This window comes from Hippocampus bargibanti, linkage group LG11 (assembly GCF_051943395.1).
Source record: "Hippocampus bargibanti isolate YZ-2025 linkage group LG11, ASM5194339v1, whole genome shotgun sequence".
Taxonomy (NCBI): Eukaryota; Metazoa; Chordata; class Actinopteri; order Syngnathiformes; family Syngnathidae; genus Hippocampus; species Hippocampus bargibanti.
In genome coordinates this window covers 14,524,310-14,540,000 of record NC_142744.1, presented here as the reverse complement: position 1 = coordinate 14,540,000, position 15,691 = coordinate 14,524,310, and the positions used below count along the sequence as shown (strand labels likewise).

At 42.3% G+C, this 15,691-nt stretch overlaps 1 protein-coding gene across 5 annotated transcripts in view; it reads left to right on the top strand.

Annotated features, from left to right (window-relative positions):
• Window positions 1–15,198, top strand: part of clcn2a (chloride voltage-gated channel 2a) — an 83,373-nt gene extending 68,175 nt beyond the window's left edge. For 3 of the 5 annotated variants that reach the window (XM_089007581.1, XM_089007577.1, XM_089007582.1), the window contains 10 exons: window positions 1,189–1,402; window positions 2,253–2,386; window positions 6,178–6,404; window positions 8,127–8,223; window positions 8,303–8,349; window positions 9,340–9,402; window positions 10,714–10,752; window positions 10,848–10,952; window positions 11,031–11,117; window positions 12,490–15,198. In XM_089007581.1, the coding sequence (XP_088863707.1) occupies window positions 1,189–1,402; window positions 2,253–2,386; window positions 6,178–6,404; window positions 8,127–8,223; window positions 8,303–8,349; window positions 9,340–9,402; window positions 10,714–10,752; window positions 10,848–10,952; window positions 11,031–11,117; window positions 12,490–12,966 (1,490 nt within the window). In that variant the 3' untranslated portion in view covers window positions 12,967–15,198. Of the gene's footprint in view, window positions 1–1,188; window positions 1,403–2,252; window positions 2,387–6,177; window positions 6,405–8,126; window positions 8,256–8,302; window positions 8,350–9,339; window positions 9,403–10,713; window positions 10,753–10,847; window positions 10,953–11,030; window positions 11,118–12,489 lie in introns of all 5 variants that reach the window. The other 2 variants (XM_089007578.1, XM_089007579.1) reach the window with 2 other exon arrangements.
• Window positions 15,199–15,691: the final 493 nt, after the last annotated feature.

Here is a 15,691-nt window from a genome sequence, read left to right as displayed (position 1 = left end):
CTATTTCGCAGATACTTGGAGGAGGAAATGGAAATAGATTAAAATAACATATGCACTGTGATTTATCAAGATTGCGTCTGTTTTTAATACGTTTTCATTGAAGGGGCAAAGTTAAAGAAATCAACATTTATTGAAAAATGGAATCACTTTCAACATTCAAAACATATGATTCCACAACGAAATATTCAAGCTCAATAATTCCTACTTGTGTTAAATTCTGCCAAATCATAGATGGTTTGTCCTGACCGCGCGCTCAACAAACTCTCCACTGACGCTCTCGCCTTCATGCGCAAACAGTACACGTGTACCTTCGCCGAGCACACAGACGTAGGCTACCTACCTATACCTACCTATAAAGTCGTGCAATTGCATGACATTTTCCAAAATAGATGCACAGAACCTCAGCCCAGAAGAAAGATTCAAAAGAAGCTAACAACATATGTGACGCTACAAAACGTAAATTTACATTAAACCGTGACTGTAAAGTGTACGTGAGACTTATGAAAGGGGCTTAGTGGTTCGTAGGAAGCAATGCAAACGTTGCATTGTGCACCACAATGACAATCGACTACTACAGCAAAATCTACAGCCATGCACATTTACCGTAAATTAAGCACGGTAGCATTTGTAGTAGGTACATTCTTGATTTTAAAAAAACTTTACTTTGTGACAATGTTTTTAATGTGATTTGTTGTTTCATTGTTTTTTAAGTTGTGAAAAATGGGTCAGGCAACTTTTCACTTACCTGCCCTGTTGTCTGCTAACTTTTTCTCATGAGTTTCAGACACTGTTTTTACTATACTTTGGGCAAGTTCGGCGGGCCGGATTAAAAAGCCTAACGGGCCGTATGTGGCCCGCGGGCCGTAGTTTATATGAATTTTCCAAATTTGAATTGTGGCAAAACCAGTCGCTGACAGTTTGCTACTCCTGAAAAATAAGGCAGTCAATTCTTGACTTGTTGCTAGATGTGCAGCCACCTTTCAAAGAGCATTTTTTTTTTTAGATTTATTGAACCTTTAGCGTCCATTAGCCTGTCGATTGTAGTTCATCTTGTATATTAGCATTAAGCTAACTCTAAATTACATGGCTGAGGTGTACATTTGGGGATTCTAATGTACAGTATATTTAACTCACTATTTAGGATATTTTACAAACTTTTCAATTTTGTTTTTCCCGCTTCTACGACAGGCGCTGCAGCTCTATCCGGCGCTGTCACACACACCGTGTCCACCGCAGTCATTGTCTTCGAGCTGACTGGTCAGATCTCGCACATTCTTCCCGTGATGATCGCGGTCATCCTGGCCAATGCCGTGGCACAGGCGCTGCAGCCTTCTTTGTATGACTCCATCATCCGCATCAAGAAGCTGCCCTACCTTCCCGAGTTGGGAATGGGCCATCACGAGTGAGTTTTAAGGCCAAGTTGCTCATACGATCTGCTTTTCTAATGTTTTGTGAGATTTCAAAGAAGGTCAATTAATGCCACTAAAAGTTATCTCAAGTCATTGCTTGCATCACTGCAGTTGGGCAGAAACCTAATTTGTCCATGTATGGTCTGTTTTATAAGCAATATATAAGAAATGGATAGATGGGCGGGTGGATGGATAGATGGATTTGGGTGTATGTATGTATGGATATGCATGAATGGATTTGGGTGGATGGATGGATGGATGGATGGATGGATGGATGGATGGATGGATGGATGGATTCAGATGGATGGATGGATGGATGGATTTGGGTGGATAGATTGATGGATGGATTTGGGTGGGTGGATGGATGGAAGGAGGGATTTGGGTGGATGGATGATTGGATGAATGAATGGATGGATGGATTTGGGTGGATGGATGGATTTGGTTGGTTGGATGGATGGATGGGTGGATGGGTGGGTGGATGGACTTGAGTGGATAGATGGATTTGGATGGATGGATATGGGTGGGTGGATGGACCTGAGTGGATAGATGGATATTGATGGATGGATGGATTGATTTGGGTGGGTGGACGGATGGATTTGGGTGGATCGATGTACGGATGAAAGGATGGATTTGGGTGGATTGATGGATGGATTTCGGTGGATGGATGGACTGATTTGGATGGGTGGGTGGGTGGATTTGGGTGGGCGGATTTGGATGGATTTGGTGGATGGATGGACGGATTTGGGTGGATGGGGATAGATGGATATAAAAATCCATCTCTTTTTTTGTGAGCTTTTCAATTTCCCAGTATTATAACATCGTCGCTGACCCTCCGTGTTGCAGGAAGTATAATATCCGTGTGGAGGACATTATGGTGCGTGACGTGCGCTTCATCACCCTCACGTCATCCTATCGAGAGCTGCAGGAGATGCTGCTAACCGGTCAGCTCAAGACACTCGCCTTGGTGGAATCTCGAGGTATGGCTTTTCAAAGACATATATCATTTTTTCCCATTTAAGTTTAATAACATGTCTCAGTTATGATTTTGTCAAACGCCACACGGAACAAAAAACAACTAACATTGTGTTATAAGAAAAGAAAATTTGCTGAATAAAAATAACGTGCAGTTTTGAGCAGAGAGTTAAGTATTAAAATTCAGATGCATGAATGACTGCTGATTTGATTTAAAACAGGTGTGCGCAACCTTTTTTCGCCACGGACCGGTTTAATGTCACACAATATTTTCACGGACCGGCGGATAAATATAACAAAATAAAATGATACGACTGTTATGGAAACTGTTTTTTATTTCTTTTAAATATAATAGTAAACGTGAATCCATTGTGTATTTGTATCCAACTTTATTAGCAGAGTCCTGGTAACATCGCGCCAACAACCACATATGTAACATCGTCTCTGCCTCTTAACGCTCAATGGTCACCGTGGTAATGTTTAAACGCGCCTTCAAAATAAGATACACCACAAAAACAAGTGCAAAGCGCATGAAAAACACCCCAAGTGTCTTGCTTATGTCCATTCTACTCCGTAGTTTTGTTTTTGTTGCTGTCACTGCAGAAAACCCCACTTCACACAAATAAGATGTCGGAAACTGCAACACAGTGACGTGCGGTGAGGTTCATGGCTGGTGAGGCACTGACGTCATCATAGTCAGATGTACAAACATATGAACTCTACAGAGTAGTTTATTCACCATTTGATTGGCAACAGTTAACACATTTTGTTTAAAATTTCATGTGAGCATTTTTTATATATACAAACTGTAGCACAGAAAAAAATAATTAAAAAAAAAAACGTTTTTATCGTGTTACCTTTAGTCCATGCGCCGCTCCTTCTGAAGAAAGGCATTGATAACTTCTTTGTCGAAGCCTTCCTTATCTTTCTTCAGTTTTAAAAGTCTCTCTGTCTCAACGGAGATCACTGCCAGTGAAGAAAATCGTCCTTGATCAGTCCTGTTCCGACTGTATGCTTTCAGTGCTGAGAATGACAATCTCGTCTATTTCTCCAGCAACAAATGGGGCTGCACCGATCTCCTTTTTAATGTCATTTCTAATAACATCACCAACTGCTTCAATTAAATCGTTCTGTATTCTGTTTCCCAGGCTAGAAAATATAGTGGATGTCCCAAAATGACTCGCTAGCCTGTCATCTTTCTGAGCGAAAGCATGTAATAGTTCAACATAGTTGCCACGATGAGCAGAGCCCTTACTTTCATCATTTCCACGAAATGCCAGCTGTTGTTTGGCAAGGAAGCAGGTGGCATTGATGAGATCTTTTAAAATCTCCCGGTTCTCCTTTACCTTGGCATTGTGGATGCTGATGTTGAGTCTTCGCTCATTTTTGATGAGGCTCCGTTGTAAAATTTTCAGGTCACAATATCCCATTTGAGTCCAGACATTGTCACAAATTGAGAACAGAAGGCAGGAAAAGCAGAAAAGGCGGTTTCTTGCTGGACATCCACACAGCCAGCCTTTTCGTGTGTACCAGTCCGCCTGAAAAGAGATATTATTGTGTCCCGTTGTCTGAAGCAAACCTTTTAGCTCCGGTGTTGGTCTTCCTTTAATTATTACCTCCTGCTTCGATTGAAAGTCCAGTTTAGAAAATTCTTTCAATTCAGATATGTAATCCTCCATTCTGAAAGTGAGGCCAAGCAACACGAAAAAATGACTGCAGGGTTGCACTTTACTTGCTAACTGTTTACTGTAGCTTTCTGTCTCTAATTCTATTATTCTGCAGACGTGGAGTAAGAAGTATCTCTGGAATCACAAGCGCCCCCTGCCTGTCATGAGGCGGGAGAACTGTGTGCCTCACCTACGCACAGCGTTTTGATAAAAATAAAACAAAATAAACACTGGAGTACAGTGTTTATAATGTACAATGACTATACATTATATACACCAGCTAAACTGTAGAAATTTAGTTCATATCCTAAACGTGTTTGAACGCTTTAATAGCGATATGCAGAAGGACAGCAATGCGGTCTCACTGCAGAGCAAGCCAGCACAGTAAGCATAGTGATTGCGCAATCCATAGTGAGGATCAGCCGGCTGGTGCCTCACTGCTCGTCTCTACTTAGTATTTGAACGGTAAATATCAAAATTCAGCGATTTAGAAAAAAATCCTAAAACGGTGAAGTTAAATGGACAAGAACTTTAAAGTACAAATCACTAAATACATATAACTGTTTAATTTATTTTTTCATTTGATATTTCCATGACAGCTTTCCATGATGACATGTGAGGCACTGCCTCCCCTGCCTCCACTGACTGCACGTCACTGCTGCAACAGGGTTTTCAGTGCTGCTGTGGCAATCTCGGGGTATTCTGCCATCACTTTAATCCAGAACATCGGCAGAGTTGTGGTCTCAAATATACTTTTAAATCCGCCATCATTTGCGAACTCCAGCAGTTGTTCTTCTTCACTCACAGGCATGCTAGATTCACCTGGTTTGTTGGCAAATGCGTTGCGGATCCATTCCTTGTCATTTCGTGGGTCTTTTGTGGCTGGGAAGTATGCCAATGTTTGAAGCATGTCAAATACACTGCTATTCACGCACCGTCCCCACAAATTCAGTTTGGCTTTAAATGCAGCTACATTGTCAGACAACTTGAAGACAGTTGTCATTTTTCTGTCAATTGACAGATTGAGTTCATTGAGCAGGTTGAATGTGTTGCACAAGTAAGCTAGCTTTGCGATCCATTCCTCGTCACGAAAATGCGCTGCAAGCAGTGACTTTTCATTTTTCAAAATAACACATGGTTCGGACTCAGATAATAAATAAAACGGAAATTATGTCAATTATTTATTCTTTCTTCGCGGCCCGGTACCAAATGACCCACGAACTGATACCGGTCCGGGGGTTGGGGACCCCTGCTTTAAAACATCCACAGTTAAAACAAGGATCAAGGAACTCGCTCAGCTGACACAGCACGAGTCGTTGGTGGCGTTGTTTGACAACCGCACGTGGTGGATTATTTTCTTTTTCTGATGTCCAACCTGACAGCTAGAATGTGGCCCCTTTTTGCACTGTAGGAAAGTCACACGATGACCCAGCACATTCAGTAGACACTGATTTTTTAATACTACTAAAGCTAATAATAAAAGTAGAAAAGAAGGCAGCATTAAAACATAGCTTTTTCAACACAATTAACACATATAAAAACAAATTTGCTCTGAAAATGAAAACAAAATACAAATGAACTGTATTAACTCATTCACTGCCATTCACAAATTTATTTGGGAATTGAAAATATGACAGAGTGCCATTCCCGAATTTGTTCGGGTTTTGTTTTTGTTTTTTCTCATTCTCAAGTACCGATAAAACGATGGCCATGACCTCTGGCAATGTTTCTTCTTTTTCACATGGGGGCAGCATTTCCCTTTTTTCTATGTTAGCGCTTTGTTCCAGCTTGAGCTGTTGTTAAAGTACTATATCAATCAATATGTATTGTATTGTATTGTATTTTGTACATCTGCCCAAATTTCAAGCTCAGATAACTCCAGACCCATATAATTTAGGAATTAACAATTTTTTTCTGATGAAAGAAGAGAGTCTAGGGTTTCTTACACCGCATTGAATGTTGATGTAGTCCTAAAACTCAATCTTCTGTGCGTCCTGGAATTTGAGTGACAATGACAAAAACCTTGGCACTGGACTGGACACTTTTTACACATTGTCTGGCAGTGAATGAGTTAATAATTTCAAAAGTCTTAAAATCCTGGTGATGTCCTTTTGCCCAATTTCCTCCAGACTCCATGATCCTCCTGGGCTCCATCGAGAAGCTTCAGCTACAGTCTCTGCTCTCGCTGCAACTGAGTCGCCAGCGCCGCCTGACCCACCTGCGCCAGCTGATCCGGGACAGCGACGCCGACGAGAACCTGACCAGCCTCACCAGCTTGACCAGCGACAGTGCCCCCGCGTCCCCGCGCCACAGCAACGCTCATCAAGGGGTTCGCTTCCTGGTGAGCTCCCAAGAGGTGTGGAGGAATCCGGGGCGGGGGTTCGTGAGTGAGGGCGGGTCCGGGCCGGAGCCCGTCTCTCGGCTCGGTTGGGAAGTCCACTCAGGGTGCAGCATGTGAGTCGCATGTGGCAGGAGGTAAAGGCACAGATGGAGTTTGTGCCACACAGTGGTGGTAAGTGCTTTCAAACTACAGATGAAAATCTTCTGAGCATGATTATCACCAGCAAACGGATCACCTTTATCGGTGTGGCTGTCGCTCACGTACACGTACAATAGGAGCACAATATCAGTTCGGAGATTGAAATGAAATCATCATCTACAATTTTATTAAAAAAATGCAGAGCCACTTATTATTTTTGTCTGTCCTGGAAGTTGATTTAGCGACATTTCTCAACAAACCACGTGGCCAAGCTGCGCACACCAGAAGGAACGGCACTATGTTGAAATGGCAAAAAAGTTTCTTTTTTTCTATTCAATGAACTATTTTAGTTTGTTTTGGGCAAATTAGAATATCACAGAGTGCTATTTTTGTGTTTAACATATAAAATGATCGAATAATTCTGTTCATTTCCCTCCTTTGCTTTACGGACCGATTTAATCACCTAAATTAAGTTCAATTTATTTATAACACGCTCAAGATTCACCATCCTGCAGGTGACACACCTGAAAGACATCCCCTGATATTAAAACCCCCCCACAGGAGGGAAAGGACAGCTGAAACGAAAAAAAAAAACACACTTATGAAAGGCAAAAAATAAATACATAAAGAAAGAAAGACATAAATTATTTGGGGGAATGGCGAAAAATGCATACCCATTAACAAAAAACAACAATTGTTTGTGCGTGTGTACATACATACGTACATACGTATGTATGTACGTACATACATACATACATACATACATACATACATACATACATACATACATACATACATACATACATACATACATACATACATACATACATACATACATACATACATACATACATACATTAAATGGTTTATTCACTGCCATTAACAAATCTATTATTCGGGAATTGAAAATATGACGGTAGAGCGCCATTCACAATTTTGTTGTTTTTTTTTTTTTGTTTGTTTGGGTGCCGATAAAGAGCCTCTGGCCATGGCCTCTAGCAATGTTTTTTTCTTTTCTACAAGTGGGCAACATGTCCCTTTTTTTCCATGTTATTGCTTTGTTCCGGCTTCAGCGCTATATAAACCAATATGTATGTTTTCCATTGTATTTTGAATAGCCGCCCTCATTTTGAGCTCCTATAATTCCAGACCCATATAATTTAGGAATTAACACTTTTTTTCTGATGAAAGAAGAGAATCTAAGGTTTCTTAAGCTGCTTTGAATGTTTATGTAGTACTTAAACTCAATATTCTGTGAGTTCTAGAATTCGAGTGACAATGACAAAAACCCTGGCACTGGAGTGGACACATTTTTGTACATGTCTGGCAGTGAATGAGTTAATCAGCACTCAGGCCCCAGTTCCCAGTGTACCACTTAAGCGCCACAGTCTCTTGAAGCATTTCTTGCCTTTTGCAAACAGTTGAAATGTCGTCACAGTTTTACCATTAACAAACTCGTTTGTCTTGTGTGTGTCTTTCTGTGCCCTTACCTGTGCTGTCTCCTTTATTGGCTGTCCGTTGCATGTCGTTTGTTGTTCGCTGTGCATGTGCGTGTCATGCACGTGTGCGTCTCCCTTTTGTTAATTGTCTTGCATACAGATCTCCACAGAGGAGTCGTCCTCCTTCGGCGGTTCCACCCTTCACCGTCCTCTCAAGTCGGCCCTCAAAAGCGCCGGCGACGCCCACACTCCCGCCAGTACGTCATCGTTGAGCTTCCATACGATTCAAGTAAAGTCGGAAATATGAATGTGTGTCTTTTTTTTAACTCCTGGAAGGCTCTCAGGCGCCGTCCAGTGTTGGGCAAGACCAGGAGATGCCACAGGTGACAGCAAACAGTCACCGTATTTCATTTGTTACTCATTAATTGATAACATGTACATAAAAGTAGATCGCGGTTTGACATCCTAACCCGATTTCAGAACCTTAACTCTTATTTGAAACCCTACTTCACAGGTGTCAAAGTCAAGGCCTCGGAGCCAAATCTCGCCCACCACATCATTTTATTCAGCCGGCGAAAGCAAATCAAGCATATCAAGTGCCATGATGCTCTCTAAAGTCCGAACAAAAATGTCAAATCTTCATATGTAAACCACAATAACAGTCATTATTCTTGACTTCAGATTTAAAAACTAGTTAATTTGTTGTGCGTTCTTTATGCAATATGTGGAGGAGATAAAGCATTTTAATGGCTTCCCCAAATTCCTAACGGCCCCCAAGAGGAAACCGTAACTACAATGTGGCAAAAAATGAGTTTGACACCGCAGTCCTACTTCATTCAACACCTTACTTTGAAATCTTAACCTTATTTTCAAACCCTTTCAAAACCTGAAACTCTCACTTTGATATTTCATGTTGAAACTCTGATCTTACTTTGAAACTCGACTCCATACTTTAAACCGTAATTTGTGACTCTGATTCTCATTTGAAGCCTTTCTTGGAAACCCTAACCCTTGTTAAAAACATTCATTTGAAATGCTAACCCCAGTTTCAAACCCTGTTTTGAATCCCTAACCCTTGTTTGAAATCCTCATTTGAAAACCTCTGTTGTAACCTTACGCCTAATGTCAAACATAACCCGACTTTGAAACCTCACCTACTTTTAAATCATAACTGTTAGCTTGAAAATCTAAACACATTACATTACTACATTAGAAAGCTTTAATTTGAAAACTGGGCCTGGAAGCTTTGTTGGTTTTATTCAAGCAGCATCCTGCACACCTCTGGCCTTTCTTTCCTTTTTTGTTTGTTGGGCGGGTGGTCACTCACATTGACTTTGTCCACTCTCCTTTGGTCCTACGCTCCCGTTGGGAAGAGTCCATGTGCGGTGGCTCCATGCGAAAGAAGGCAGCCCAAGCGCGTGCGCATCTCCATGACGGTAAGACTGGCTCTTCTTGTTGCCTGGTAACCGTTGTCTCGCCAGGACCAAATAACTTGTGGCGCCTGAGCAAAGTGTGTGTGCCTGTGTGTGTGTTGTGTCTGCTCATTCCAATCATTTTTTATTGCCAACTTGCCAACCAATCGTAAGGCCAGTCTGCATTTAGATTCACTCCATTTGGCGATCTTGTAAAATATTCACTTAACTTTGACATTACTGGGAAAAAAAGATAATTCATGATGTTTTGCATCCTCCACCCACATTTATCTTCCTTATTGAGGTGTATTTTCTATATTCCGGTTGTGACAGTTGTCATTTTCTGTAGGCATAAAAGGTATTTGACATTAGGTGATCTCAACTCATTCGCTGCCATTTTGGAATGTTTATTCAGGAAATGAAAATATGGTGTGGAGTGCCATTCCCAAATTTGTTCAGGTTTTGTATTTTCTTACAGGGGGTGGCGATAAAGCGCTGGTCAGACCTTTGACAATTTTTTTTCCCTTTCATGAGGGGCCAGCATTTGCCTTTTGTACAGCCGCCCCCACTTCAAGCTCAGATAACTCCAGACCCATATGATTTAGGAATTAACTATTTCTTTCTGATGAAAGAAGAGAGTCTAGGGTTTCTTACGCTGCATTTAATATTTATGTAGTCCTAAAACTCAATATTCAGTGGGTCCTGGAATTTGAGTGGAAATGAAAAAACCCTGGCACTGGAGTAGACACATTTTTGCATGTCTGGCAGTGAATGAGTTAAGAACAAAACCAAAATACAGGGTGACCCAAAAAGATGCCTCCCATGAAAATTTCAATTTTGGTTTTGATTAAAAAGCTATTTATTTCAAATTACAACCTCGATCGGGAGGGTGACCCAAAAAGATGCGTCCTACTGAGTCCCTCACTGCAGCAATGTTTTCTCCCGAAAGAGGAGTGTGTAAAAGTGATTGACAACTTTGTCAGACGAGTACAGGTTTGCTTGCAACGAAATGGTGGACATTTGGAACACATCTTGATAAAGCCATATATTGACTAAAAATTGACAGAAATACCTGAAACTCTGGTGAATGGTCTTCCATAAACTGGATAATGTGTGGTTGTAATTTGAAAATAAATAGCTTTTTAATCAAAGCCACAATTGAAATTTTCATGGGTACGCATCTTTTTGGGTCACCCTGTACTTCTTGTTTTCTTTCTTCTTTATACATGGTAGCAAACAATCTGCCACCATCTACTGGTTGACATTGAAATTACACCCGAAGTAGACAGAAGGCTGAACAAAATGCTGTATGTCTATTTTTTTCTCCCATTATAGGATTCGACTGAAGTAGAAGATTGTATGAGCCCAACTGAGGTGAGAACCACAGAAGAAGAAAGAAGCCAAATCTATTATCGACAATAGTCGTCTTCGTCGTAGAATAAGTAGATGGGTGTCCCATTTGGCTTTAGATCACCGAGTGGGAAGAACAACAGCTGGACGAGCCGCTGGATTTTAAGAACTCCAAGATCGACCCCGCTCCATTCCAGTTAGTGGAGCAAACCTCGCTTCATAAGGTGCAAGCAACCAACCTGCTGTGGGACTCAACTTGCTACGTTGTCAAATGTCATTCTTGTATCTTGCACATCCCGCAGACCCACACTATCTTCTCCCTTCTGGGTCTGGATCATGCCTACGTGACCAGCATGGGCCGTCTGGTCGGTGTCGTCTCTCTCAAAGAGGTTTGTTTGTGTCCGTCGTTGGTTAGGGACACACAGAATGATTTGTAATATCTAAACTGACTTTTGTCATGTAAGGGACCCCACACTGACGTGAAAACTGAACTGGGTTAACCTTTACAATCAGTGGCTGATGATGGACTTCTAAAATAATTGGGGAGGGGGTGGGGGGGGGAAATCATTCATCGCACTCCGCATCATTGGATAACAGCCCCAAATTATTACACATCTCAACTTAACTGTATTTATAGAGCACTTTCAAACAGACAAAGCTGCAGACAAACTGCTTTACCTGGACAAATATCATAGACTGTACAAGCAGTAAAACAGTCACAAACCTCACCATGGGACCAAGTCTACAGGATGCGACGCACACGGGCCAATGGGATCAAACATCTGTCTTCTTTTCATTGAAGTTCCAGAAATGTTGTGCCATCCAGGTTTTGATTGCCTCCAGGCAAGATAAAAGTGGCTCTAAAGAGAAAGTGTCGTTTTATCTCGGTGGGACATAGATCTGACAGTCATCAGCATAGCAGTGGAAGGAAATAACATGTTTCCTTCAGATGGAACCCAAGGGGAGCAGGTTTAATAAGAACAGAAGAGGCCCCAAAATTGAGCCTTGTGGAACACCACACATGATAGAGGGCCAGTATATGACTCACAGCAGCCAAGGCGAACAGAAAAAGTCCTGTCAGCTAAATAGGACCTGAACCAGTCAAGAGCACTGCCGTAATGATACATTGTCAAAAGCCCCATACATTAAAAAAAATTAGATATATGATTTGCAGTCATTAATATTTAAGAGATTTAACATGTATGATTGGCAGATTGTCATCCTTCCATCCATCCATTCATTGTCTGCCGCTTATCCGAGGTCGGGTTGCAAAGGCAGCAGCCCAGTCTTGACGCTCCCGAGCCACTTCTTCCAGCTCTTCCTGGTGGATGCTAGGGCGTTCCTAGGCCAGCTGGGTGACATAGTCTCCCCAGCGTGTCCTGGGTCGTCCCCGGGGTCTTCTGCCTATGGGGCATGCCCAGAATACCTCACCAGGGAGGCGTCTCGGAGGCATCCTAATCAGATGCCCGAGCAATCTCATCAGGCTACCCTCTGTGGAGGGGCAGATCGCCATTTGTACACATAATCGGGAATTTGCTGACTTTGATCAAAAAGGGATAAATCCAGAAATTACATTTTAAATTTTCAGTCAAGACCATTTTGCAGATTGGCAAGAAAAAAATAATGTTGACACTCTCCACACTCAGTCAAAAACTAAATCAGTGGATGTTTCTAAAAGAGGTAATCATGCTCAAAATCGGCCATCTTATTGTTATGTTTGTGCTTCAGCCTTGTTGTCATGTGACTAAAACCCCTACACAGTTACGTAAGGCCATCGAAGGCTCGGTGACGGTGACGGGGGTTAAAGTGCGCCCCCCACTGGCCAGTTTCCGTGACAGCGGCAACACCAGCAGTATCTCCGAAGTCACTGAGCTCCACAAGCTGTGCATCCGCCACCGAGGGCTCTCGTTGCCACGGGAACCCAGACCCCCGGACCAGGTGGGGGACCAGACCGATGTGGCGTACCCGGATATGCCCGTCGCCGTGTCAGACCAGATTGTCTCGGGCGAGGCAGAACTCCAGGAGAGCCCCACGTTCACCGAGGACCAATCGGACTTTACCTTTGACTGCAGCATCGCTCAAACTGAGGATTCCGAGCTGGTTTGTGACTTTGATCCATCGTTGGGCCAAATTCATGAGTCGGTTCAGGCGCCGCAAAGAAGCGGGAGTCCCCCTCTCAATGGGGAGCAATTAGAACCAGAGGCGGTGAGACCAGTCGCTGATGACCAATCTGAGTGATGAATCTTGACATTTCTTCCATTTGTGTAATATATTGACAATACTCGCTCCATTTAAACATAGCCTCAGTCTGGATATCACTCTGGTGAGTGTGTGCGCGTATGCGGATACACACAAATTTGCAGACCATCAATTTCCACTCTGCGAACCCACCGGCGTCTCAAACCCCATTTTGAGAACCACCAATTTACTCAAAGTGCCATCTCTATCTGCACTCCACGCCAGTAGGAGGCAATGTGTTATACAGTGGCCTTGGCTTATGAACTTTTCGGTTTACGAATGTTAAATTAATGAAACTTTTACTTTGGCATATGAACTATTTTTCGGGATACACACGGAGCTGCAACAAAGAGTGATGTGTCGTTCGCACACGAGCCCGTTCTCCTAAAAGAAAAAGGGGGAGGGGGTCAGACAGAGAGAGAGTGAAGCCATTCTCCAAAAAAGAAAATGGCTGCCGACATTTTTTTTGTCCTCTATTACCCGCCCCGAGTCTTCGGTTAAAGCCATGTGATTGGTCAAGAAAGCAGCAGTGAGGGGAGGTGGTTTAAACATTAGAGACAGGCAAACGACAGAGAGTGACAAGATGGATAGAAAACTGTGAAATTTAGACTTGTTTCAACTGATAGTTCAAAGGCAGAGTGTAGACTGCAAGGTTAAAATTCCCATCAATCAGGCTCTACAAATAACCCGCACAAGCCATCTGTACACTTGATGCAAAAAACTATCAACCCAGCTAAACAGAACACAATTGATGAGGAACTAGGTAAAATTATCACAGAGAAAGCACCTACAAGGGCTCATTCCTCAAGATGGTGAAAGAAGAAGGCTACGTTCCTCATTAAGTGTTTAATGCTGATGAAACCGGCCACTCCATTCTATCAAGCCATCAACGACCATCTCATCTCATCTCATTTTCCGTACCGCTTATTCCTCATTAGGGTCGCGGGGGTTGCTGGAGCCTATCTCAGCTGTCTTCGGGCACGAGGCGGGGGACACCCCGAATTGGTTGCCAGCCAATCGCAGGGCACACAAAGACATACAACAGTCATTCTCACACTCACACCTAGGGACAATTTGGAGTGGTCAATCTGCCTGCCATGCACGTTTTTGGAGTGTGGGAGGAAACCGGAGGACCCGGAGAAGACCCACGCGGGTCCGGGGAGAACATGCAAACTCCACACAGGGAGGCCGGACCGGGACGCGAACCGGCGACCTCTGCACTGTGAAGCCGGTGTGCTAACCACTCGACTACCGGGCCGCCCTCAACGACCATCACGAAGGTAAATAAAACGACTTTATTATACTGTACAGTTTATTTCTTTAATTATAATACCATACCACATTTATTATACATAAAATAAGGTATATTTTGTGTAGTTTTAAGGCTTAGAAAGGTAGAAAGTAGAAAATGTTTTATGGGGACCTGGGAAAAGAATATTATCATTTTAATGGTTTCCTATGGGAAATTAATTTTTGGGATACACACTTTTCGCCTTACGCACTCTGTCTGGGAACCTATTAAGTTCGTAAGCCAAGGTATCACTGTATTTTGTTGGGTACCGTGTAACTTTGATTGTGCGGTAATACCTCATATTAATGCTGTATGTTATTTTTTGTAATTCATTTTTTAGTGTGAAGTAGTAATGGGGAACCCCTATGGCACAATATTTAGCCCACATTTATTTCAGAGCTTCAGTTGTTTGTTCGATTTTCCTATCTTGTTAACCTATAATGTTCAAATTTTCTTTTCTTAATTTTTATATCAGGAAATGTTGAACTCTTGAGTTGTGAATCGTTTGGGAGTGGGGCGAAAGGGCTTCTCCATTCCTGCTTCAAATCTAGACACTACTTTTGTCTCATTCCCTTGCCTATAGATCACAAATATCATCATCATCATGATGGACGCAGCAGGTGGAGCATGTTGCGTCTTGACATACCTCCTGTTGCGCATTTATTACCCGTGTACAGACAAATGAGTGGCATGAGTCCTCATGGACAGCAAATCACAGAGCTGTTAACTACCTAATTCTCTCTCTCGCTCTCTCTGTATATATACAGTAAAGTCTCGTTATATCGATATTCTCTGGAGTCGGAAAAATGTCGATATAACCGGACTATCGATATATCCGATCCTGCGGCATGTAAATTTTCTCCTTGCGTTCATAGAAATAGTATCGTAATAAGCAGTACTATCGATATAACGAGACTATACTATATATATATATATATATATATATAAATAGTATCGATATAACCGGGACTATCGATATATCCCATTTCGATATAACGAGACTTTACTGTATATATATTAGCAAGCATCGTGGAATTTCACAAGTTTGATTTGCTTTCGCGGCTGGAAAAAAATTGATGTGGAGGGCCGGTTTTGACCCCCGGACCTTGACTTTGACACCTATGAAGTAGAAGGACAGGACTTGGAATATGTGTGAAGCACACTGTAAATATCACACTGGCTTTAGATTAGTGGCCTCAGGTGGCTTTTATAAGGGCTACTTTGGTGGCTTTTGTAAGGGCAACGACCACATAAACTGCCACTGTATCGCCACACAAACATCCAGCAACATGCAAATGACTATATAATACTCTTCTATGGTGTAATATGACCAAGAATATGACATGTATAATCCAGTCTGGCCTTGAATTCCGTGTGATGTAACTAAGAAGCACATACCATGTTGTCGAAGCAAATGGCGAGTCTGTGTCAAAT